Source organism: Rhineura floridana, chromosome 2, assembly GCF_030035675.1.
Source record: "Rhineura floridana isolate rRhiFlo1 chromosome 2, rRhiFlo1.hap2, whole genome shotgun sequence".
NCBI classification, from domain to species: Eukaryota; Metazoa; Chordata; class Lepidosauria; order Squamata; family Rhineuridae; genus Rhineura; species Rhineura floridana.
In genome coordinates, this window is record NC_084481.1 from 125386621 (window position 1) to 125414008 (window position 27388).

The 27388-nt window shown below is 41.9% G+C and overlaps 1 protein-coding gene across 14 annotated transcripts in view; it reads left to right on the forward strand.

The window, feature by feature from the left end:
- Nucleotides 1–10770, forward strand: part of TEAD1 (TEA domain transcription factor 1) — a 281699-nt gene extending 270929 nt beyond the window's left edge. For all 14 annotated transcript variants that reach the window (XM_061610453.1, XM_061610450.1, XM_061610451.1 and 11 more), the window contains 2 exons: nt 804–956; nt 2777–10770. In XM_061610453.1, the coding sequence (XP_061466437.1) occupies nt 804–956; nt 2777–2890 (267 nt within the window). In that variant the 3' untranslated portion in view covers nt 2891–10770. The remainder of the gene's footprint in view (nt 1–803; nt 957–2776) is intronic.
- Nucleotides 10771–27388: the final 16618 nt, after the last annotated feature.

Below are 27388 nucleotides of genomic sequence, written 5' to 3' on the forward strand. Positions count from 1 at the left end.
CTTGTGCACCCTTTTTGGAGGGTGTTGGAGTGAACAGAAAAGGCTCCTTGCATCCCAGTCTTGGTTTGCTTATCTGTTGTGAAGAGGGGAAAGAGAGTCTTCTAGTAAGGGACATGAAAATCCATAAACTTAATTTGTATGATAGCTCTGATATTCTATATGGCATCTTGTACACTGTGCAGCAGTACCCCAACCTCACCCGTCCTGCATGTGTGTGTATGGACAGATGTGCAGATGTTTCCCTGTTGTAGTCTTTTTGGGGAAGGGGGGTTGCACTCCCCCCATGCCCACGCCCTTCGCCCCACTACTTGAGATAAGCAATGGCTCTGACCTCGAGTTCCTGGAGCTGCAAAGTACAAAAGAGTTCCATGCAAGAGTTCTTCTGTGAGTCTGGGAATGCTTAACACAATGAACAGAGAATATTCATTGTATATTCAAAACATTCCCTAACTCTGAATAGAGAAAACAGGAAAGCCCCTGAAACATGGATTTCAATTACTCCGTCAAGCCTTAGTTTATATCAGAGCCACAATATCAAGGCAGTATTTAAGGTTATTTTCTAAACAATATATTATTTCCTCCTGTTCCTTTTATGAGTAACATATTTTAACTACGTGATATGTTTGATTTAGTTAAATTAAATCTTTTAATTAAATATCCTAAAGTATTATGCTGCTATAGTCTTTATTTTTTGTAATTAACAATAGACCACATTAAAGGAAAAGTAAAGAGCTTGTCATTCATCAATAGATCTATTCTGGATATTAAGATTCTGATCTGTCTCTTTTGTTTTTCCTTCTTAGACTGAATATGCCCGGTTTGAGAATGGCCGGTTTGTGTTTAGAATAAACCGCTCTCCAATGTGTGAATATATGATCAATTTTATCCACAAGCTCAAGCATTTACCAGAAAAATATATGATGAACAGCGTGTTGGAAAACTTTACAATTTTGTTGGTAATTTTTCACTTTTATTTTTCTGGTTGTTTTCTACAGTACTTTGGGGGGATTTTTTAATTTGGTTCCTTTTGCAAGGGTTAGTAATGTCTTGCCCTTGAGTCAAGTAGCATGGTACTTCCAAAGATAGGTTCTGTGTTTTAATCTCAGCTTGAAGAATCTATGTTCTTGCTACTAAAGGTACCCTGCAGTCCGAACTCCCTAGGCTAGGCAGTTGTACATGTTACTGATGCGATGGAAGAGGAAATCATAGAGATGTGGGTTTTGTGGCAAATCCACCAGAGGAATAATGTATAAACTGGGCTTCTATGGTGGAGAATTGGATGTATTTATATTTATAGTTGGCCACTCGTCTGCCTCTGCCATGATTCTGGACCCCAGAACAATCAGTGTGAAACCTAGTGAGATAAGGAGACTGAAATCCAGATGTAATAAATAATATTTCTGCTTCTAGAATGCACCAATCTAGAAGCTAGGGTGCATTAATCTATTCCTTGGTCTGGGTAAGTTTTGAACTTGGTGTCAGCAATGGCCATTGCACAGTAGCTGTGATTGGGGCCATGGAATTCATGGTAAAGTCACTTTCTGTTTGGTTCAGAATGCCAGGAAACTAGTGCATCTCTGGGACACCTGGCAGTTTACTTTGTGAAATGACTCATTTGAAGCTATACTTAATATTACCCACCTGTTCTCAACAGATCTTTCACTAGTTCTTGAATACCCCGAGAACTTGGACAGAAATTTTGGACACTGAAAAACTGACCCACATGGCAACCCTACTTGTAATTTGCCCTACCTCTGTGTCGTCCTCTTTTCTTTCTTGCTTCACTCTCCTGTCTTCTGGTTCCTACCCACCACCTATCTTCCAAGCCCGTAAAGACTGGGAGAGGCAGCTCAGATTGCCCTGGCTTTTTCCAGGAGAACAATAGCAGAGATCCCTAGTAGCCATGTGTTCTTTCTCTCGCTTGGCCTTAAAATCAGCGATGAGTGGAACAAGACAGTTCTGCTTCATTATAATTCTAATATTCTGGCACCTGGTGGGTTTCACTCCAGTTACATTCTGGTCCAAACCCCCAAGATTTTTTGATAGGTTCCCAGATTTCTTGATAGGTTCTACATACATTCTTATTGAACAATTATGCAATTTACACATTTTCATAGAGGGGGAAATTCCTCCATACTGCTCCTTTAAAATGTTAGCAGCTTAGTTTTCCTGAAAAGTATTCCAAAGATATTTCTCTGAAATATTGCCCCAAAACAGACCCCACCCTGCAAAGTTCTGATCCAGAAACTATGTGAGAAATATGGAATTGCAGAACCTAGATCAGAATACAGTTGAGATTATTCCATTAGCAGCCGTACTTAAAATGTTATAGGCAGAAGTGGAGGAGGAGGCTCAGAGAGATGGGATTATGGACTCTGTCTATATCTATCTATCTATCTGTCTATCTATTTATTTATTTATTAGATTTATTAGTCGCCCATCTGGCTGGTTGTCCAGCCACTCTGGGCGATTTACAGAATAAAAGCATATAATTATATTAGAACATTAAAAATCTCTAGAAGAATATGGATTCTTAACAAAGTAGTTCACCTCTCATATCCTCAGAATATTCTTTTAAGGTGTCAGCATTAGAGAGGCATTTAAGTGAGAGAGTGTTGACAGATGAGGTGTAAGTTTACATATGAGAGTGAAAATTTCATATATATTGTAAAATATGTTGATTACGATTACATATTTTGCTTTTGTGCCTATGTTAGCAAATGACCTGATTTCTAACAACTTCTCTCTCTTTTTTTGTATATAAAAACACAAACAGGTTGTAACAAACAGGGACACACAAGAAACCCTACTTTGCATGGCTTGTGTATTTGAAGTTTCAAACAGCGAACACGGTGCACAGCATCACATCTACAGGCTTGTAAAGGACTGAACACTTATTTATAGACACGTTTCATAACTCCTTATCAAAAGACAGACTGTCAACCTCAACACTACGTGGCGTTCCTCTGGCTGAGCTTTCTCCTACATTTTTCTAAACCTCATTTTAGTGTCTGAATATATATTGTAGCTGTGAAATTCTGGTACAGTTGTACAAATTCTTTCTAAAACAAAGTGTTCTTCAAATTTATAAAACCACCGTTCCTTGGGGAGACTATATTTAAGAATTTCAAGGCCTTTGTGGAAGTTCTAATTTTTGTTGTTGTTGTGTTGGAAAAATCTATGACAGAACATTTGCCATGGGAAAACTTAACAGCAATTATAAGAGTTTATGAGGTGTTTTGTCTAAATTAATAAAAAATGTTTTTAATATGCTAGTGAAACTGAAATGAATTTTAACTATAAGCATAAATTAGCACAGAAATTCTTTTTAGAATTATCTTCATAAATGGTTACTGTGGACGTTACAAACGAATGTAATTCACTAAATTATTTTATAACTACAACTCAATTTCTGTTTGAAGCCAAATGACAAACATAGCCTTAAGAAATGCCTGATGGGAGTAAATAGGCCCTAAAAGTAGGCAAAAATGTTATTTTTCTTCCCTCTATATTAAACTAACTTTCTAATCCATTGAACTTTTCAAGCAGGTATTGCAAAGCGAGAAGACTTCTCCCTTTTACTAATTATATCTAGTGCATTAAAAAGATATAAAGTATTGTACTAATAAGGACATTTGATTATTTAAAAATGGCTCGTTTTGCAATAACTAGGTAAATACTGAAAAATTAGACTTACGGTGTATGTAATCTTGTGTGTGTGGTTATATATTATATGAACTGTTTTGTTTTGTTTTTTCCTAATGACTCAAGAATTTGCAACACCAAAATTAGTTACAAGCAAATGTAAAGGGGGGGTAAGTGACTGCTGAAATACAATTAAACTGTCAGCTGAAAACCACAAAAAAGAACTGTGGTTGAGATGATAATAGGTATACAATCAAAAGGTTCATCTGTTTTTAATGTCTTTAAAATGCTAGAAAATCGCAAGCATCACCAGGCAAAAAAGACAGTTATTACCTAATGGCAGGCTTACATTACTTGTGATTCACCAAGCTGAGCACAGACTAATGACCATGTATGGCAGCCCATCAAGGTCTTGATGGACATACAAAGCTGCCTTATTCCGAATCAAATCCATTGGTTCATCTAGTTCAGTACTGTCCACACTGACTAGCAGCACTGCTCCAAAGGCTCAAGAAGGGGTCTTTCCCATCCCTACTTGGAGATACCAGGGACTCCATGCAAAGCACGTGCTTCCCACTGAGCTACAGCCCAACTGAAATAAATCTTCTCTTTCAGCTTGCCTGGAAATGCAAAAACAGGAAGGTTGTCAATGCACTTGGCAGATCACAATGCATATATGTATGTGACTTGGTAGATCACAAGTTGTGTAGGCCCATCTTAATGGGATTTGTTTACCCAATCCCATGAAGACTCTTAATATTAAATGGCTTCAAAATAAGAGTTTACATTAGACCATATTGCCAATTCCTATATTCCATTTTGAGACTGCTTAGACTACTTTAGCATATCCCTTCCCTCGCTGTTCAAACATTTGGTGCTCCTAAGAACAAGTGAAGAAGTTTATTTTATAAGCATATAAATATATTATTACTACATAGGGTTTAATTTCCTTTCAGAGGCAGCTTTCGTAAATATATGTTCTTGCCCTACATGATAAAGGCCGAAAAGTGTCTTGGATCAGGTTCATATTGGTAAATTTTAAGCTATAAATGGTACATATCCATAATTCATAAAGTACATACATGCTGTAAATCAAGTGTGGGTAGACTTCAGGCTTGTTGGGTCTACTTTGTTTTTTTACTACATAGTTTGAATAAAGAACAGATTGCCACCAAGCGCATTCTGGATAAGGTTTTAACTGGGTGTCAGCAGTGGCCACCCCACAGTAGCAGGAGAACTAGTAGTAGAACTGAATGAGCTCATTGTCCTTTCACACAAAAGTACACTTTTAGTTAGCTTTCTTCATTTCAGCAGCCGAATTTAGATTTTAAACAAAAATGTGTTTTTGGTACTGTTAACTGATACTGGGAAACTCTTGTTCAGCTACTGCAAATCAACCAGTAGAACCAAATCTACCTTCTGCCGACCCCTGCTTTAAATAAGTACACTGTTCTAACCTAGAATTTTCCATCATCTTTTGGACACTGCCTTCTCTTTCCTGTATGTGCCATTGTTATTTTCCTTATTTTACCATAAGTATAACTTCCAGCTCACTGATCAGAAGTAATGGCAAATCTCAATATCAGATACAAATTAGAGATTTTTATATATATTAAGCGGTATAGAAACGGCTTAAATAAAAAAATAAAATAAAAAAATAAACAAGAGTCGAACACACCTGGTACTTTGACTTGTAAAACCCAAATTGGTTGAGAGGTTTGTAGGGTTTGATCAGCTATGAACACAGCAACTTTGCTCAAATTTCCATTCTAGCCATGTTTTCTCCCTCTCAGACCTGAGTTTTGAGGCTTCAGGACTCTTTGATTTGCCTCTTCCCTCCCATCAGATATGAGAAGCTGTATAACTTACAGGATGAAATCATGAATAATATCTATGGACAATTTTCTTCTTTACATTAAGGCACTAGGTCAATAGCTAATGCACTTTGAAATACAGCTTCACGCATACTTAAGAAATATTTTCAGTGTGCTGCTTAGAATAATGGTTATTTTATACTATGATAAGCAAGCTGTTGGTTATTCTATGTCTACATAAAACATGGAAATCTTTCACACAATTAGAGTTGACCATGGGGGTGGAATATGCTCAGGATATAAATAGCTTGGAGATTTCTGTTTTATCACATTGTCAGAAGAGGTATTCAGCTTCTGGAACGCTGCAAAACTTGTAGCAGGTTGTATGCAGTCTTCCATTCATGACTCCCATTCAGACTTTCTCATGGCTTGTTACAGTGTCCCTACAACACCTGTAACGTCTGAAAAGGAAAACTGTGTTGTGCAAGAAGGTGCCCAGACAGCTGCTTTCAGGTTCCAGATGTGCATTCACATAGGTAGGAAAGAGCAGGGGAGAAAGAATGGAAAGTCAAGTATGACCCTTTGACTCTTTGAGCCCTCTGCAAGTTGCATGTATTTTGTCCTACAGATATTAAAGCAGATGAACTTCTTAGTCATTTTAACTCTGTGAACTGCACAATTAGATGCTTATGGCTGCAACTCTTCATCAGTTTTTAATACTAACAGTGAATTAAATTAAAGCACTGTATCTTACTAAAGTATCTAAAGTAGCCCTTTATTTTGAAGCACTTGGTGTTACAAGTCTGAAACTACTTCCTTTTTAATGCTATCTTTTTTTGAGGCTTTTGGTCTTGATGGATTTATTTTTTAAAAGAAGAAAGTTGTAAATTTTTAGAATAATGATACACCTTAAGGCAATTCCTTGAGGTGTACAGAAGAGCAGTCAGTTTGCAAACCAGGTGCACTTCTTTTTTGCGTTAATGTAGTCTGGGACACTATGTATGTAAGAACTCTACGGTTTGAAGAGTCACAACATTTCTTGCGTTCACTTTTGTAAAACATATGGGGAGCTGTTTGCCTTGTCTTTAATCTTTACGTTGGATGTAAATGATTCAATCCTCTGTGCTTGTTTCTTCTGGAAAGCCTTAAGTCCGTCAGATGTTTTTGTGGATTGTGTAGTCCAAAAGGCTGCCTGTAAACTGTGAGCTCTTTTGTAAGCTGGAAGCATCTCTCTTGTTACTGTTAGTTTGTCGTAGGAACTTCTTAATTCCGAGCTGCCAAAGCATTACAATATGCAGTGCCTTAGTGCTAGAAGTACCTTTTAGCCTATCATGCCAATCTTATGTAGTCCATTAATTGGTTTACTTAAAAGAAAGAAATCTCCTAGAGAGAAGCCTTTGACTACTTGGTCTAAAACACCTTCCTATATAAGTCAGTCCCCATTACTACATAGTTGGAATATCTATACCAAAATGAAATGTTAACAGTGCTAGAATTTTCTGCAAAAAGTGAATTGTATGAATAATGCTGCCTTCTTAAATTCTCATGACCAAATACTTAAACCTTTGTGACTCTCTGCACTCTTGCATGCAAGTGCCTTTGGTTTTGAAATTCCAGCTTAGAAAAGTGCTGCCATAATAATTACAATTTGTAGAGACCAAAAATATTTAGAGATCACCATAATGCCTTTGGTTTATTGGAAACAGTCAAAACTAACAGGCCTCCATTCTCAAAAGAGTCCTTTTATAGTAGTGTGCTTTTTGCAAATCACAAGAGTGCATCGTGCAGGAAAACTATTCTACATGTTATTCACTGTTTGTCATTGTTTATGCAGCATTGCTGACTTGCAAGGATAGAAAAGCAGTCAGTATTTCACCTTTGCCATGTCTCACTCCATCCAGTCCTGCATCTGAGTAATACGAGTCCATATAAATAGCAGAAGTTCAGGCAAAGGACAAATGTGACTTTATTATTATTATTTTAGTAGTTCTAATCTGTGAAGATAATTTTCTACTTTACCTTAAATTTGCACTTGTTTTGTTTACAAAGTTGGATGCCTAAAATTGAAAATGAAAGTGTAGAACAAAACTGTCCATTTGACCTGTGCTTTTTAGCACCAAATTATTAGGAACGAATGACAAATCTCATTGGAACAACCCTTGGAATAGCACCATTCCAAAACTTCCCTATCTTTGTTGTATTTTTTTTTTAAATGTGCCATTTTAACGCCATCCATGAATTTAGGCAATGCCATTTATTTCAAGAGACATCAACAACACTGACGTGGATTCAGAGGGATACAGCATAATTAAAAATTGAGAACTAATAGCAGTAAAACCAAAAACTGGCAGAGGGGATTTGTAGCTGTGAATACACTTTTGTTTTTAATAGACAAAAATAATTTTTATTTAAAATTGATGTGTGGCACCGAAAGTGGTAAATATTTGTGGTTATACCCCTCCCTATTTCTTAAACTTGTATTTTGTTTATTCCTCAAAGATCCAAATCTCTCTGTCTTCACATTTTAATCTAGTAAGGATTGCTTGGCCTCAAAAACAGACTGGCATTGTTCACATGTAACACTAAGACAAACTGTGGCTAGCCTGAATGAGCAAGTGGGCTGGTGCACAGTAAGAAAATTGTGGCCGCTTTGCTCCTGCCTCACTCCTGCTGTGCTACCAGGAGCTAAGCAATATTGGACTTTGCATAACCTGTGACACCAAGCTTGTGGTTTGTCTTCCCCCCTCAAACAAACCATGAGTGGTAAACCAAGAACAAACCTTACAGCTTGTAGTTTGCTTGGAGCAAGACAAAACGTGAGATCAGGTTCACACATAATGTTTAGCCATGGCTTAGCCCCCGGTAGGGCAGCAGCAGCAGAACCAGGGGAGAAGCGAAGCAGCCATTATTTTCTTACTTTGCAACAAATTGCTTGCTCTTATGTGTGTGAATGAGGCCAATATAGATCTACAACTATTGAATATATCTGCTGTAACAGATATAGGTAAGCAAGTGGCTGGAGTATTTTTTTTATTTTTGCCAAGGAATCATTTTATTTATTGTCTTGTGTACAAAATTGGAAAAATTAATGGTACAATTTATGGCAGTTGAAACATAGCTTACTTTACAAATGTAATGTTGTACTTACTTGAATTCTAGAATGGTTTTATTTAGGTACTGTACCACTATTCTGAATAATTTGCAACTTTGATATCTATTTTCCCACGTTTTACCAATGCTAGAGCCCATTCAGTTTGACACTGAACTCAGCCTTCCTGTTTTGTCACCTTCAAGTAACAGAGCAAGCTATTACACTGAATGGAAGTCTGCTTGCAGTACTTGAAATGCTGAAAGCAGTATACTTTGTTTCCTTGATCTAATTCCTAGGGCATTCTTACTTCTCTATGGCTCAATTTGGACATCAAGCCAAACCGTGGCTAAGGATGCTTAACTATGGTTTAGTGTGGTGTCTATTGGGCAAGGCTTTATTAATTTAATCTAGTAGTAAAGCAGAATCAGAAACCATGGTTCTGAGTGGTTTGGATTCATATTTTCTGCTATCTATGGTTTGATCACATGTCTGAATTGAGAAACTATAGTTATGAGCATTGCTCAGCTTCCAAAAGCTGTTGCATCATGGCAATGGGAGAGAACTCATGAAACTGAATGCTCAGAGGTGGAAAATGAAAGCAAGCAAGTAGTTCAGAACCATGGTTTGTTTGTTGTACTCTGAATAATAGTAAGCACAAACCATTCTTTGGGAGGTCTTTTGACAATTTAGAATCATTCAGTTACAGAGCAATGCTTTGTCATTTAACATTGCCCACTTCATCAACACATATCGTTCAACATATGGTTCTTTTACTACATTCACTGTCCGTGGCTGCTGTTGATAATCCTTTCTGTTTGCTTGCAGTCCATCCCACAGAGAGTAACACTCCTTTGTCTCTGCCATGTATGGCGTTCTAAATGTATACACTGCTTGCACACCAGTGGGATATAACCTTGACCGCCCCCTGAGCATTGCATGCTTTGGGACCACAGCACATGGCAAAGCATTTAAACATTGCTCCCTGCCACATTGATCATCAGTATGGAGTAGAGAAGGGTCTGAGTTCAGACACTGTAGAGAGCAAGTAATGTGTAAACTGGTCCTCATTTCAGTCCTTACTCAGGTTGATTTTCTCTAATCTGTTCCTTTACTTTCTCCCAGCCATCCCCCCTGAAAAGAAATATTGGATAATTTCACATATAAAGAAGTTTGGAAGTGTTGATCTCTAGCTTAGGAAGTTGCTCTGGCTGTGAGATATTTTTAAAAAATCAATTCCACTGTGTCAGTTAACTCTTAAATGCACTCAGTTCATAGAGAGCATATGCCTCCTTACAAAGTAGTTTTGTTTTTGTTTTGCATTTTGTTTTTGTGTTCTTGATTTCAAATGGGCCTCTACTTCAGGCTCATGACTGCAGAAAAAACAACAATATGTGCCTGAAAAAGACAAAATAATTGTATAACAGTTTTAAAAACCTGAATAGCCTTTAATTCTTTAATATCAGTACATTTTATGTAAAACAGATTTCTTTTTGTTTTGTTTTTATTTGCCACATGCATTTGTTCACATTGTAAATGACTTAATGGAATTCTCACTTTGTTTATTTGTGTAATGTGTATAAACTGGGTTTGTGACTTAAGCATATTCATATATGGTCAGTGGTTACTTTAATATTGTACTGCTGCTGGTTATTTTTTTGGGGGGGTTGTAGAATCTGCCTTTGGATGACAAAGTACCTCCTGCTTAGACATGGAGGGAAAGCTCTCTCTTTTTTTTTTTTAGAAAAAAATGGAACTTTTCAAATCTTGTCTTAACATATTTTGAAGTTTTCAGAATGAGTTTCAATCAAACCTTTTGGCAGTACAGTATTCTTGTATTTGTTGTTGTCTGTGTGTAGGTACTGGTACCTTCTTTGTTTTTAAAAATGTTTTAAGTGTTGGCTTTAAAGTGAATTTATCTTTAGTATGATAGTAATATGAAAATTATAGGGTTTGTGTGCAGAGAATTTTTTTATAAAAGTGCTTTGTAAAAAAAAAAAGTATTCTAGCTTTCGCGGTACATATGTGTGATAACTTTAATATCCATGACAGTTAAGTGCAATTATTTCATCACTCTAAAAATGCTATTTTTGTGTCGGTTACTGCAGGTGTTCCATGTCTTTGCAAAGTGACACTTTTTGATGCCTTCTTGATAAAGTGGTAGAATTTTTTGTAGCTTTCTAGAAACTTTGTATTCATACAGTATCGATTGAAAATAAAGAAAATAAAGTCATTGTTGCATCTGTTTTAATTGACTAGAATGTTTCAGTATTTAGACCACAGCCTATGCACTGAAGGAGGGCTGTGTCTCTTGACTTGACTGAAGCTGTATAGCAGATGCCCCCACACTTACGCAGTCACCTTTCAGGCAGTAGCCTCAATAACTGGGGTGGGAAATGTTTTCATTTGTGTGGCATGTGTACAAGCATCATTCCCGTTTCTGTGTGGAGGGGGTGTGGGTTTGGAGGTGTCTCTTTCGTGCCACTTCCTCCTGACCAGTGTGAGCTGCCACTTTACGAGCTCAGTTCAGAGAAGAGATACCAAACAGTGATGAGAGTTCTGGGGTGAGCCAAATTGACAGACATATGTAGTTGCTCTCATCTAACCTCTTCTAATCTCATATTCCCACAAGATTAGAATTCTGGAATACTAGGTGATTCTATCCCCACGTGCATGCTTGTAACTCCAATGTTTACTAGCTGGAGGAACAGGAGGATTCATATAGGGTGTGTCTACAGCCACATGACGTTTCTCAATTTGGGCACAACCTGTCATTAGTGTGGAAAGGAACCTTGCACTCACTCTCTTAATAACAGCAAGATGACCAAAGGTGCAGATAGTCACTTACATGAGCATAAGCCCACTGAACTCAATGAAGCTTCTGAGTATGTATGTACAGGATTGCGATGTGTAAGAGATTAATTTGGCCTTGCTGTTTTTTTGTGGAACCTTGAGAACTGGAGGTGAGTCATAGATTATATATAAAAATAGATGCATCTGTCTCCCCTTCTAACCTGAGAAATTGCTCTTTTGCCTTTCTTTTTGTTCCTAACATACTTGTAAAATCTATCCTTGGTGCATTGTCTATTCCTTGCTTTATGCAGTTCACGTTGAAGCTTCCTAATACCCTTGCCATGCACACCTGCTGCTGGATTATATTTGCCCATCAACACACTTTCCTGGGGTTGCTGTCTTTTCCCTTTTGTTTTAAGATCACTAAAAAGTTCATTGTATAGCTCTGCAGATCTTCCATGATCACTGTTTCTGTTCACACATTGCATAGCTGTTGTGGTAACCCTGTTTCAGTAGAACAATTTAAATTCCATGGGAAGCAATGCTATTTCAGAGAAGTGGAGAGCATTATTTCAGAAATGTTGACATTTCCCTTTCTAAATAGTTATGCAGTTAAACTTCATTTGTGTTATTTAGCTTTTTTGGTGTTTCACTACATTCCTGGACCACAGCAGTGCTTCATTATTTTTTTGTTTTGAGAAATAATTGGTAGCTAGCCTATATGTGTTACGCGTCGTTGTTGTGTGTGTTTGTGTGTATTTTTGTTCTTCATATAGCCTTAGTGCATCTTGGGGTCAACAGAGCTGCCAAGAGGAAAGAGGGCATTGTGACAAGGTGATGACTTCTGACTTGTCTAATCATGCTTGACTGCTGCACCCATCTGTGTGTTAGAACAAGAAAGAAGGACAACCTATTTGCCATAGGGCCCACATTTCATCTTAGCCGTCCTGCATTTCAAAATATGTGTTTTGTGAAATACCCAAAGTCTTGAAAGATATCAAGAGTTAACAGTCTAATTCTAACACACACACACACACCTTACAAAAGGGACAACGATTACCTTTTCAGTGCACTGTAGCAGACACTAGGAAGCTCAGGTCCCTGTGGTTGGACAAGGGCCAAAGCAAATCTGAGATCCCACTGTCTTTATGAGCATACAATTTGGTCTGTGAACTGGGGGGGGGGAGAAAGGATAGCAAAGTTTGAGGGTTGTCCTAACACCTTGCCTGACTTCCACAAGCTCTTTATACTGCTCTTTAATCTTATGAGATACCCCTTATGATTTATTTAACCTTGTGTGATTTAACAAGGAGGTGTTTTTAATTGCTGTAAACCGCCAAGAGAGCTTCTGCTATGGGGCAGTATATAAATGTAATAAATAATAAATAAATAAATTACTCCATGTAACTAGTCAGTCCTACAAATCAATTAAAGCCATCTAGGAATTTGAACCCACTGATACTTCAAGGAGCCTACTTCTGGGGAAGAACAATTTAGCCCCTTAATGAGAGCCCTGTCAGAAGGATATTGGAATAACTATACCACAGGGGAAAGGTGGACATTTCTATTGTTTTCTTTGCAGCTAAAATAGCACTGTGCCACATCAAAAAATTTTTTGTTTTATTCATTACACAAACACCTCCATTCAAAGGAGGGGGAGGGACCATGCATCCTGGCTCTCCCACCCTGTCCCCACTGGTTCCACCCCTGACCTTCATATGTTGAGTTGGAAGGGGATATTCATGTATTTGACAAGGACATCTTTTTGGCTTTGGGCAAAGACCTTTCTGTTCACCTAGGTCTTTAGGGAGGCCAGAGTCTGTGAATTCAAATCCCCACATGTGTCTCCTGGGTGTCAAGGGCCAGCTAAAGATCACCCCCACAGTGAGTGGCTCAGGGGTTATGTGCCCTGCCACCTGTGCAGCCGTGGGCAAGCTGCATAGTCCTAAGGAGCCTAGTTGCCCCCCAGCTGGTAGCTGCAGACAAGGAAGGGGCTGGCTTGTGCAGGTGTGGCAAGCTGAGCAGGCCCTAGCCAGCTGGGGAGGACTAGCCTCAGAGGGAGGCAATGGTAAACCCCCTCTGAATACCACTTACCGCAGCCTTTCCCAACCGGTGTGCCTCCAGATGTTGTTGGACCACAACTCCCATCAGTCTCAGCAATTGGCAATGGTTGGGAAAGGCTAGCTTACCATGAAAACCCTATTCACAGGGCAGCCATAAGTCAGGATCGGCTTGAAGGCAGTCCATTTCCATTTTTCAATAATGATTATTATTTAACCAGTCTCTACTTTTGAGAGCTTTTGACAATTTTATTCTTAACTCAATGTGATTAATCAAACCCTTTTATGTGTTTTCAGTTTGTTGGTTTTGCACAGTGAATAAGGGAGCTGTATTGTAGAACCATTAATAAAGCTTCCTGGGGCACAGACCTAGATACCAATAACTTTTTAAATTAAACAATAAGGAAAAGCCATTGTCTCCATAATTCATACTGTACCAGTTTGTTGGTTCTAAGAGCTGATGCTTACTACTACTACTACTACTACTACTATTATTATTATTATTTAATTATTTAATTAATTTGTATCCCACCCTTCCTCCCAGCAGGAGCCCAGGGCGGCAAACAAGGCACTAAAAACACTTTAAAACGTCATAAAAACAAATCTTAAAATACATTAAGACAAAACAGCATTAAAAACATTTTAAAAACTTTTTTAAAGGATTAAAAACATTATTAAAAAACATATTAAGCAATTCTGACACAGACACAGACTGGGATAGCTCTCAACTTAAAAGGCTTGTTGAAAAAGAAAAGTCTTCAAAAGGCACCGAAAAGATAGCAGAGACGGCGCCTGCCTAATATTCAAAGGGAGGGAATTCCACAGGTTAGGTGCTGCCACACTAAAGGTCCGTTTCCTATATTGTACAGAACGAACCTCCTGATAAGATGGTATCTGCAGGAGGCCCTCACCTGCAGAGCGCAGTGATTGAGTGGGTATATAAGGGGTAAGATGGTCTTTCAGGTATCCTGTTCCCGAGCTGTATAGGGCTTTGTACACCAAAACTAGAACCTTGAACTTGGCCCGGTAGCAATTGGGCAGCCAGTGCAATTCTTTCAGTAGCAGGGTGACATGTTGGCGATACTCTGCTCCAGTGAGCATTCTCACCGCCGCATTTTGCACCAGCTGCAGCTTCCGGACCAACCTCAGTAATCCAGCCTGGAGGTTACCAATGCATGGACAACAGTGGTCAGGCTATTCCAGTCCAGAAACGGCCACAGCTGTCTTAGCAGCCGAAGCTAGTAAGAGGCATTCCTAGCCACTGAGGTCACCTGGGCCTCTAGCGACAAAGATGGATCCAGGAGCACCCCCAGGCTACAGACCTGCTCTTTCAGAGGGAGTACAACCCCATCCAAAGGAGGCAACTGACCAATTATCCAAACTCGGGAACCACCAACCCACAGCACCTCTGTCTTGCTAGGATTCAGACTCAGTTTATTGGCCCTCATCCAGCCCACCACCGAGTCCAGACAGCGGTCCAGGGCTTGCACGGCCTCTCCCGATTCAGATGTTACTGAGAAATAGAGCTGGGTATCATCAGCATACTGCTGACACCTTGCCCCAAAGCTCCTGATGACTGCTCCCAAGGGCTTCATATAGATGTTAAACAGCATGGGGGACAAGATGGTACCCTGCAGCACCCCACAGCACAGCTGCCAGGGGGCCGAAAGACAATCACCCAATGCTATTCTCTGAGAATGACCCTGGAGATAGGATCGGAACCACTGTAAAACAGTGCCTCCAATGCCCATCTCACCAAGTTGGCCCAGAAGGATACCATGGTTAACAGTATTAAAAGCCACTGAGTGTCAGGATGCAGGATTGGGGCCCTGAGGATTCAGAAGACGAAGAAAGGGAGGGGGTCATTTATCCTGAGTTGTGCAAAGAAGCAGGAGGAGGGGGGGAAGAAATCCCAGAGATAGAACTGTCTAGCAGTAAAGACCTTGGAAGGCTCACAGACTCCCTTGAAGTTCCCACGCCTCCTCCCCCCTTGAGTTCAGAGCAGTTAGAGGGAGAGGGAGGGCCTCCTGAGCCAGGGACAAGCAAAGAGAAACCGCCAGACAGTTTACACATTGCCCCCCCGCTCTTGCCCATACCAGAGTCAGAGACTTCAGAAGGGGAGGGGGACGTGCTTCCTCCTTCACCGCGCACCAGGAGGCAGCTAAAGCGAAGAGAACGGAGGGGGGAGAGAAGGGTGGTGGATGAGAGCACTTTGAGGCGGAGTGAGAGAATTCCCGCCCATTTTCCCCCTTCTTAAGGGACGGGAGAGATAGTGACCCCTTGTTCTGTCAACTCTCTTGTATGTCGCAGGATATGTTTTTGTAGTGCAACTTCATGAGAAGACGTAGTTTGTGTCTGGATATTACTTTAATAAAGACTGAATTGCTTTCATCAACTGGTCTGGTTCCTGAGTCCTATCCTGGATACGACAGCTTGACAGAACCACTTGTCCCATCCTCAGCGCTTCCACCACTTGAATGTGACAAGATGGAAAAGGGAGCAGCAGGGGGAACAATTCCCACTTCTGAGGCGGAAGAAGTGCGACGGTTGAGGACCAACGTTGCAGACTTGCAGGCAGATGTCCAAACTTTGTTGGCGGCAGTTAGGACACTGAAAACTGATAATCAAGCCTTGAAAACCACAATTGATCAGATGCTGTCAGCCCCTCCAGCCGGTGTGATGAAGATCCCTATTGGATTACCATCTAAATATGCAGGATAGAGTGACCAGCTTTCCACCTTCGTGGCCCAATGTGAAATGTATCTGGACATTAGAAATGCAGAATTCCCTAGTGATGTGGCCAAGGTGGCCTTCGTGATTAGCCTATTGGAAGGGGAAGCGGCCAGGTGGGTCACTCCCTACCTGGTAAGAAAGGATACCCTTTTGGGAAGATACCGAGAATTTATGCGAGCCCTAACCAAAATGTTTCAGGACCCTCAAAGAGCTGAGACTGTGGCGAGGCAATTGGGTGCTCTGAAGCAAGGGAAAGGAACTGTTTCAGAGTACACTAACGCCTTTAAAATTCTGGCTCAAGAAACCGGTTATAATGACTCAGCCTTGATGTTTATGTATCAGAGTGGATTGAATGCTGAGATCTTGGATGATCTGGCCAGAACTACACCCCCAACTAACCTGCCTGGACTGATTCGACTGTGTCTGCAGATCGACCACAGGCTGGAAGGAAGACGCCTGGAGAAGGAACAGAAGGCCCAGAGCTATTCAGCTTCGGGCTCACGCAACAAGATCCCTTCAACCCCAGGAGTGTCAGGTAATGTGGGAGAAGGGCAGGGAGGGGCTCGGCCGAAACTGTCAGAAGAGGAAAAAGAAAGATGTTGTCGGGAACGTCTCTGGTTTTATTGTTCAAAGCCGGGCCATGTGGCTAGGGAATGTGGACTAAAAGGGGAGAAAACAGGGCCGTCGGAAAACTAAAATACCCAGCTCTCACGAAGGCCGGAGGACTGGGGGCTGCATTGTATAAAGGCCCTCAACTAGTACAGCCCCCCTCCAAAGGTGTACTGGTACTACCTATTCGAGTTACAACTTCCACAGGAGTAATGTTTAACTCCACAGCGTTGATTGACAGTGGAGCCTCGACCAACTTCATCAACGCCAAGTTGGCAAAATGTCACAGGATCTCTCAATGGAAACTGGACACCCCCTTGTCCGTGGAAACCATAGATGGTAGACCTTTGAAATCCGGAGGAGTGACACGAGCCACGGAAGAGTTGAAACTAGAAATTCCAGGGCATGAAGAGTTCATCTCCTTGTATGTGTCAGATCTCTCGAGTTTTGATGTAATTTTGGGAATGCCCTGGCTAGCAAAGCATGACCCAAAAATAGACTGGAAGGATGCGGTGGTATGGTTCACTTCCCAGTATTGCCATGAGAACTGCCAACCAGAGATCGCCGCAAAAGCGCTGGCAGGGGCAGTGCCGGAGGGCAAGGAAGTGATCCTTCCCTCGAAATATGGGGACTTTGCGGATGTGTTTGATGAAAAGGAAGCTGAGACTTTACCCCCCCCATCACCCTTATGACTGTGCAATTGATTTGGTGCCTGGAGCAAGCATCCCAGCTGCAAGAATCTACTCCCTTACAGAGATGGAGACAGCAGCTTTGAGAGAGTTTTTGGAGAAAAACCTGAAGACAGGATTCATTCGTCCCTCACAGTCCCCTGCTGGGCCCCCCCTGCTGTTCGTGAAGAAAAAGGGGGGGAACTCAGACCCTGTAATGACTACCGCGCCTTAAATCAAATTACTATCCCTAACAGTTACCCGCTGCCTTTGATTCCGGAGTTGTTAGACCGACTGCGTTCTGCAAAAATCTTCATGAAATTGGACTTAAGAGGAGCATACAATCTGATTAGAATGCGGGAGGGGGACGAATGGAAGACAGGGTTTCTTACTTCGTATGGTCAGTTTGAATATCTGGTAATGCCTTTTGGGCTTTGTGGAAGTCCTGGCGTGTTTCAAATGTTCATGAACGAAGTGTTTAGGGATCTCTTGGATCAGTATGTGATTTGTTATCTGGATGACATTCTGGTGTTTTCTAAGAATCAGGAAGAACATGACCATCATGTGAAAACGGTGTTGGAAAGACTGAGACAGAATCACTTGTATGCTAAGTTGGAAAAATGCGGGTTTGACCTATCATCTTTGGACTTTCTTGGATACCGAATCTCAGCAGGAGGAGTGGAAATGGATCCGGGAAAAGTGAGTTGTGTATTAGAATGGGGACAGCCAACCACAAAAAAGGACGTACAACGTTTTTGGGGGTTTGCCAATTACTACAGAAAATTCATCCCAGGTTTTTCCAAGCTAACAGCACCCCTCACTGACTGTTTAAGGGGAAAGGGGAAGTTTCAATGAACAGAGGAAGCAACAAGAGCTTTTGAGGATCTGAAAAGAAAATTCGCATCTGAGCCCATTCTGCGTTTTGCCGACCCTACCCGCCCTTTTGTCGTGGAAGCGGACGCTTCGGACTTAGCCATTGGAGGGGTTTTGTTACAATTAGATATGGAAGGAAAGGAATTGTATCCTTGTGCGTACTTCTCCAGAAAGCTAAAGGATGCAGAGAGAAATTATACAGTGTGGGAGAAGGAGCTGTTGGCCATCAAAGACTCCTTTGAAAATTGGAGACAGTATCTAGAGGGAGCTCAACATCAGATAGAAGTGCGCTCTGATCATAATAACTTGGAAAGTCTGCACACCGCTCGAAAGTTGAACCAGAGACAGATATGTTGGTCGCAGTTTTTTGCCAGGTTTAACTTCAGGATTACTTATCATGCCCATGCAAAAAATCAGAGGGCAGATGCTTTATCCAGACAAACACAATACAAAGGAGACGAAGCTGACAACCCTCCCCAGCACATCATCCCGCTGGAAAAGTTGATGTTGGGATTGTGCCAGCCTTCATGGGAAAAGGAGCTCAAAGAGGCACAGCAGGGGGATCCAGACATGCAACAATATGTCCAGAAAATGGAACAGGACCAGAATGCAGAAGTAAGTTTCCATTGGAGAGATGGATTGTTGTGGTTTAAAGCTGCCAGATATGTGCCAAAGGGAGACCTAAGACTCAGAATTTTGCGCCAATGCCATGACTCTATCACAGCGGGGCACTTTGGCATCTTTAAGACCATTCAGAATGTTGCTAAGGACTTTTGGTGGCCCCAAATGCGTCGGGACATAGAGAACTATGTAAAATCCTGTTCTGTCTGTATGTGGACAAAAACAGACACAGGAAAACCAGCTGGACTGTTGAAACCTCTACCCACCCCGTCCGAACCCTGGAAAGAACTTTCCATGGACTTATAACGGATTTACCGAAGTCACAAGGAATGACGGCCATCTTAGTAATCATGGATTCTCTGACCAAAATGGCACATTTCCTTCCTTGCTCAGGGGCTTTAGAGGCTAAAGAAACAGCCAAACTATTCATAAAGGAGATTTATCGACTACATGGTTCGCCCAATAGTCTAGTTTCGGATCGAGGAACTCAATTCACAGCAAAGTTTTGGAGGGCTGTTTGGAAACAGCTACAGACAGAGTTGAAATTGTCTTCTGCGCATCACCCCCAGACGGATGGACAGACTGAGAGGCTGAACGCTGTTTTGGAAAGATATTTACGCTGTTATGTGTCTTACCAACAGACTGACTGGGTATCATATTTGCATTTTGCAGAATTTGCTTATAACAACTCCTTGCATACCAGTACAGGACAAACACCCTTTTTTGCTAACTATGGGTTTCATCCCAAGGCTTTTCGCAGCAGTACAGGGAGTGTGCTTGTGCCGGCTGCAGGGGACTTTCTGCAGGAACTTCAGGCCGTGCAAGAGGTACTAAAAAACAACTAGACGAAGCCAAAAATGATTACAAATGAGTGGCAGATCAGCACCGACGTCAGGGGCCTCCACTGCAAATAGGAGACCAGGTATGGTTGTCTACCCGCTTTCTGCAGATGCCTGGCAAATGTAGAAAGCTGCAGGATAAGAGAGTGGGGCCCTTCGAAATAGAGGCGCAGATCAATCCAGTGGCTTACCGTCTGAAGTTGCCTGACACTTTTAAAATACACCCTGTGTTCCATCGCTCATTATTAACGAAAGCAGCCCCTCCCAGTGATTTACGACCGGAGGAATCTCCAGCGGCGCCGCTAATAGTGGATGGACAGACTGAGTTCGAAGTGGCAGAAATTCTGGACTCCAGAGTCAGACGTAACAAATTACAGTACTTGATTCACTGGAAGGGTTATGGGCCGGCGGATAGATCTTGGGAAAATAAAAACGATGTGCATGCTCCAGAACTAGTAAAACTTTTTCACCAACAGTTTCCCCATTGTCCTAAGCCAACAAGTTGGGGAGGAGCTCAGCATGAGAGAGGGGATGGTGTCAGGATGCAGGATTGGGGCCCTGAGGATTCAGAAGATGAAGAAAGGGAGGGGGTCGTTTATCCTGAGTTGTGCAAAGAAGCAGGAGGAGGGGGGGAGGAAATCCCAGAGATAGAACTGTCTAGCAGTAAAGACCTTGGAAGGCTCACAGACTCCCTTGAAGTTCCCACGCCTCCTCCCCCCTTGAGTTCAGAGCAGTTAGAGGGAGAGGGAGGGCATCCTGAGCCAGGGACAAGCAAAGAGAAACCGCCAGACAGTTTACACATTGCCCCCCCCGCTCTTGCCCATACCAGAGTCAGAGACTTCAGAAGGGGAGGGGGACGTGCTTCCTCCTTCACCGCGCACCAGGAGGCAGCTAAAGCGAAGAGAACGGAGGGGGGAGAGAAGGATGGTGGATGAGAGCACTTCGAGGCGGAGTGAGAGAATTCCCGCCCATTTTCCCCCTTCTTAAGGGACGGGAGAGATAGTGACCCCTTGTTCTGTCAACTCTCTTGTATGTCGCAGGATATGTTTTTGTAGTGCAACTTCATGAGAAGACGTAGTTTGTGTCTGGATATTACTTTAATAAAGACTGAATTGCTTTCATCAACTGGTCTGGTTCCTGAGTCCTATCCTGGATACGACACTGAGAGATCAAATAAGAACAGCAGGGTCACACTCCCCCTGTCCTTCTCCCGATAAAGGTCATCCATCAGGGCTACCAAGGCCGATTCAGTCCCATAACCAGGCCTGAACCCAGACTGGGATTGGTCAAGATAATCTATTTCATCCAAGAGTACTTGCAGTTGCTGCTCCACATCCTTACTAATGTCTTTGGAAAAACTTGCGGGCTACACACTGCTGTCAGAAATATTACAGTAAATATAAAAGTAAGACTGAGATCCAACTAAGCAGTGACACTAGTGCAATGACTCTTAGCTGTGCAGTGTAACTTCTCTGTCCTCTCCCCTCCCCCCTTGTGCCTCCTATATCTGCTCTGGGAGCTTCCCCTGTGGTAGTCTGGTCTCTGCCCCCCCCATTAGTGAATAGTGAATAAGGATTGTCCCTCCAAATACACAAAGTTCCTGATGAAATCCTCTCTAGTGGGAGGATAGAGAAATGCCAGTGATAATTAACACCGAGACAGCCACTTCTGGATCTCCACAAGGTGCCAATTCCCCTCTACTTGACAAGTGTGGCCTGGCTTGTGATTGGCAGGAAACAGCCAGGAGTCAGTCAAGGCAACATGGATTCAAAACCCTTAAAAGTGGACTGTTGCAAAATGGTTCTTTGTCCATCTTGAATCCTCACAACCTGCAACTGGTGCCTGAAGCTGCCAGCACCATTGAAAGTAAGTTCTGCAATGTTAGTTTGGATTAAAGAGTTACCAATATTCTGGTATAGTGTTTAAGTTCCATTTTGAGCTGCATACTTACTATTTCTCCCTGCTCTTTTTACCTATCCTTTTCTTAATTTTTTTTAAATATTTATTACTTATGAGCCTCAGTACAGTCTAGAATGAAAATAATGATTAATTTTCTGCTCCAGAATACCTGTACTTACATTAACATAAATAAATGATCCATTCTCATTTTTTTTGTTACAACATCAAAAAAGGGGGGAAAGTTTACAGAAATAATGATCCAACCTCATATTTACATGGTATCTTTTCTAATAATTTACAGTCTGCGTCCATCGGTCCAATAATGCTGTAGGATTACATTTTCCCTCCTTGTCCAAATCAGGCTTGTGAGTTTATCCATACCAGCAGTGTCTAAACATTTGAACGTCCATTCCCAAATTGAGGGGCTGGTTTGTGCTTCCATTTCCTGGCCCAAACTATTTTTGCAGCAATTTTAGATTACTACTAATATCCAACTCTAGTTGATAAAATATTACCAGCATTGGGGTGGGTCTAACTACAAAACCAATCATTTCTGATATACACTATAATATTTGCTTCCAATAACCTTTAGCAAACACACAAATTCTGTTCTTGTTGATCAGACCATAACTTTAACCATGCCAAATGTGCTGCTTCATAATGTAGTGTTAGATTTGGGACTGGCATCCCTCCTTTTTTTTCATGGTCTGCATTGTAGAACAGTCTATCCTTGGTCTCTTATCCAGCAATATCCAGCCATATCAAGTCCCGTATATCTTTTTGCCAACTCTTTGCTTTTCTGGCATCTACCATCAAAGGAAGTGATATAAAAAGAAACAAGAATCAGAGCAAAACAACCATTTTAACAGCATAAATTCCAGCGAACCAAAAATGTTTTAATTTCTGTGGAAACCTATACTCTTTAATAAATGGCTTAATTGGATTTCTGAACACATGCAAGAGCTGGTTAAACTCCCACGTGGCTTAGGCTGCATGGAGCTACGCTACTGGTTGTTCAGATGCCTGGGAGAGTGGAGGTTGAAGTTGCCAAGATGAAGACTTCAGCTGACTGTTTTTCTATTCTCGAGACCACCATAAGGTAGTGGGAATCCTGCACCCTCACCCAAAGTGGCAGCACAGAGAAAACACTAGGGCAGGATGCCTACAGGGTTGGTGCTGGAGCAGGGGACCACCCCACTGTTATATCCTAACCCTCTGGACCAGATTTAGGGGGTGTGCAGAGAGAGGAGAGGGTGCAGAAGCTGCATTGCACAGTTTAAAGTCATTGCACTGGTGTAACTGTTTAGATGCATACTGCCCTAAGACCCCAGAGTTGAGTAACAAGCAGAAGATAACCAAGACGCTAGTCTAGCACTACGTGTACAAGACCCAGACATCATCAAAACCCTCTGCTGAATGTCAGTGGGGTGGCCAATGTGGTCCTGCTTTAAAGCACATTTTAAATTAGTAGGCTGAGAGTTGACTGTAGAATATAGACTCTTTTCTAGTCAGCTAGTGTGCTTAAAACCACCTGTTATAAAACCTGTTCTTGTCTTAGCAACAAAAAAACCCAGGTTTTATGGCAGAGCATATTATTCTAGCGCTCACAGCAGAGGGTTATTTTTTTCCCCTTTTCGCTTTTATTATTGAAACAAATGGTTTTTTGAAGGATTTCCACGTTTAGGGTAGCTGAACTATTCTGGATGGGTGGGACCAGAGGAAAGCATGACAAGTCAAACGCTTTATTTGTCTGTCTTCCTAAATAGTTTGCTTATCACTTTTTGGCACCACTTCTTCACCTCCACTTTGTTCCCCAAAACTTTGCTTGTGGTACTGCTGTTTTGGTATCCAGACAAGCAATTTCCCTTGTAGTTTTAGCACATCATGGTCTGAAGACATGTGATGAAGCAATCTTGTTACAGGTAAGCAGGTGTGATTCTGGTGCCTGGATGTGAGACCATCTTGGAGACTGGAAATCTTGCACACAGGAACATAAGCTGCCTTGTACTGAATCAAGCATCACTCCATCCAGCTCAGTAATGTTTTATATTGTAATGCTTATTTATAAATCTCTATATCTTCAGAAAGAACATTACTGCTAAAAATAATCTGTTACGGAGGAGTTCACCAAGATATACTAAATACTATATATGGTTTATTTTGTTCCAGCACAACAGGAAGGGGCTGCCAATTGTCAATGAGTGTACTTTGTGTGTTTTCCCAAAGCTTTTTAGAGCCTTTTATAGTGAATAATTTTTATCGTCACCAAAGTTGCAAAGAACTTTGGAGCCAATCATGCAAAATGGGTAAGTTTGGTTTCTTCCCATTTTTTGTGTACCGATTGGCAGTGGCTCTCCAGGATTTTGAGAAATAGTCTTTCTCCAGTGGGTACCAGGACATCCTCAAGTGGGTGGTCTTCCTCCAACTGCTTGAAGGCTGGAAAAATGTAATCACTCCCCAGGATGTTCTATGTGGCTCCTTCCTTGGAGCGGTAATAAAAATTTTCTTGCCTCACTTGCAGCAGCCTGATTCACTTACTGCTCTTCTTGCCTTTACTTGCAGGTTCCTTTTTTACTACTTGTGAGTCTTGTGTGAGTTTTTTCGTTTCTGAGTGTTTCATTCATTATGCTTCGGCACTAAGTCAGTCCATTTGTTAATTTTATGTCAGCATGAGAGTGCATTTTTTAGACTTACCCTTAAATGAATTGGACTCTGATTCTCTAATCAGTTAATCTGCTTGATTCTTGAACTGTATTGCCAAGAAAAAGAAAAAATCCTACTCCTTTACAAACTGCTTGCTCTCTCCCTCCCCCAACTGCTTGAAGATCAACTAGCCAAAATATGCCTAAGGCCTCAAAGAAAATTTCATCTATGTTCCCAAGTGAAGCATGAGGAACAATGGTGGATGGTGCGGTTGGCCTGGTAACACCAATGGATCACACTAGCCTGAGCAGTAAGGCATTGAAGACAAGCCAATATGTGCAAAGAGATACCCGCCATTTTGAAAATCATGGCAGCACGCAGGAAAAACAACATAGCCTGAATGGCCCCGTGGTAGAGGTGGCTGCAGCAGGTCCTGTGGTAGCAGCAATGGCAGTGGGCAGAGAGGTGGAACAGAGTTTGAATGCTCCCACAGCCGCGGCAGCACCAGTGAATGGAGGAGATGGCCCATCCAACCCAGAGTTGATGTACAGGACAGCCAGATACATCAGTAATTTGCAACAAGGAATGGTGAGTCATGGAGATGCGGAGCTGTTTGTGGTTGATGGGTCTGGGCCCACCTCAGATCCATAGGCCCTGTCTAACTCTGATATTCCCTTAGGGAATGAGTTTATGGGGTTCTAAAATGCCCCTCCCACATTAACTGTAGCTATTGTGTTTCAAAAGGCCCCACTGCAATGTAATGTGACTGCTTCCTCCTACGGACAATCTGCCAAGCAGCATCAGGTAGTACCGTTGGTTTCTATGGCAACTCCTCTACGTATACAGCCAAGTGTGTCAGCTATCACCTCTGGTCAAGGTATGGAACTGTACAGAGCTTGGAAAAGTTACTTTTTTAAACTACAACTCCCATCAGCCCCGGCCAGCATGGCACTGGATTGGGCTGATGGGAGTTGTAGTTCAAAAAAGTAACTTTTCCAAGCTCTGGAACTATAGCAAGCTGCTAAATTTCCCCTAACACTGATCATACTGGATCAATTAAAGGAGGTCTTAATGGTGGAGATTCCAGCAGATCTAGTAGCAACAAGACAATCTGCATCTGTTGAGTTCAATAGTTCACTGGTAAGCATCACCCATTCAGGTGCCAGTAGAACCAGGCATGGATCCACCTTGCTCATGAAATCCACACACTACCTCTTGGGGTCCAGCATGGAGAATCCCTTTGTCTTCAAGACCAGCTCTTACAAACCTGAAGCTACTGGAAGGGCATAACTGTTAACCCAATGGATCCAGATGAGGCTGAATGGAGCAAGGGCTTGGATGCTGAGCAGCAGACTTCCTCAAGCCTTTCCCAAAATTCACACTATGGGCTTCTGCTATGTAAGGTTACGGCAGTGCTTGACTTAAAAGCCCCTGTGCTTGAGCCTGTACCATCCACCTCAAGGGGCACAACAGTATTACCAGTATTACCAAAACCAAATGAAAAGATGGTGCAAGCCCAAGGGGGCATGGCCAGTGGAGCTACAAGATGGCTGCCTAGTTTCCCTGCTCTGCCTTCCTCCGGATAATGTTCCCAGATTAAACGAGGTAACCTTTAAAATCTCACTTCCTATTATATGTCAGACCCATTGGGTTATGCTACCGACCATTTCTAAAGCGAAAGAAGGGGGTTTAATAGGCTGTTTTTGGCCATTAGATACAGACTGCCTGACAGCAGCAAAGAGACCATCAGCCGACAATATGACGCCTAGTCAATCAAAAAACGCCCATGCTGTGACTCAAGAACCCGGGACTGCATTTCCTAATGTTTGTGAAGAATTAGGCACACAATTTAAATCCTTCAAGAAAGTAATGGAATGCAGCTAGGAAGCAAAATTGAAACCATTAGAAGACAAAATGGAGACTTTTAGCAACAGGCTGGAGGAAACAGCAACAGCATCAGAAGCCTTAGATCTGGGGTTGGCGAACGTGGAAAAGATTCTTCTGCTTAAACATGAGGCACTGGGGAACATTTTGGGACAAGCCGGGCCTGTACAAAAGGGACAGGCTCCACTTGAACCAGAATGGAACCAGACTGCTGGCACTTAAAATTAAAAAGGTGGCAGAGCAGCTTTTAAACTGACTGAGGGGGGAAACCCGACAGGAGCTGAGGAAGGTCCGGTTCGGAATAAACCTCCCCCCTGGGATAAAAACCAAAGAAATTATGAAATTTTAAAAGGGGTAGGCCTAGAAGTAGGCATTGTGAGAGCAGGGGCACAGGATATAAATTCAGAAGGGCAAAATTACCACAGGCCAAACCACAAGTGCCAAAGACACTTGAAGAGAGACACTGCTTACAAGTGCCTGTACGCTAATGCTAGGAGCCTCCGAAGTAAGATGGGAGAACTGGAGTGCTTGGTCTTAGAGAAGAGCATTGATATAGTGAGCATAACCGAGACCTGGTGGAATGGAGAAAACCAGTGGGATATGGTTATCCCTGGATATAAACTATATCGGAAGGACAGGGAAGGACGTATTGGTGGCGGAGTCGCTCTATACGTGAAAGAAGGCATTGAATCCAGCAAGCTCGAAACCCCAAAAGAGGCGGACTCCTCCACAGAATCGTTGTGGGTGGTGATACCATGCCCCAGGAGGGATTTAATACTGGGTATGATCTATCGTCCCCCTGATCAAAATTCTCAGGGAGACTTTGAGATGAGATATGAAATTGAGGAAGCATCCAAACTAGGAAATGTGCTAGTAATGGGTGACTTCAACTACCCGGACATAGACTGGCCGCATATGTGTTCCAGTCATGACAAAGAAGCAAAGTTTCTAGATATTCTAAATGACTATTCCCTAGACCAGTTGGTCATGGAACCGACCAGAGGGACGGCAACCTGGACTTAATCCTCAGTGGGGACCGGGACCTGGTGCGAGATGTAAGTGTTGTTGAACCGATTGGGAGCAGTGACCATAGTGCTATTAAATTAAACATACATGTAACTGGCCAATTGCCAAGAAAATCCAACACGGTCACATTTGACTTCAAAAGAGGAAACTTCACAAAAATGAGGGGATTGGTAAAAAGAAAGGTGAAAAACAA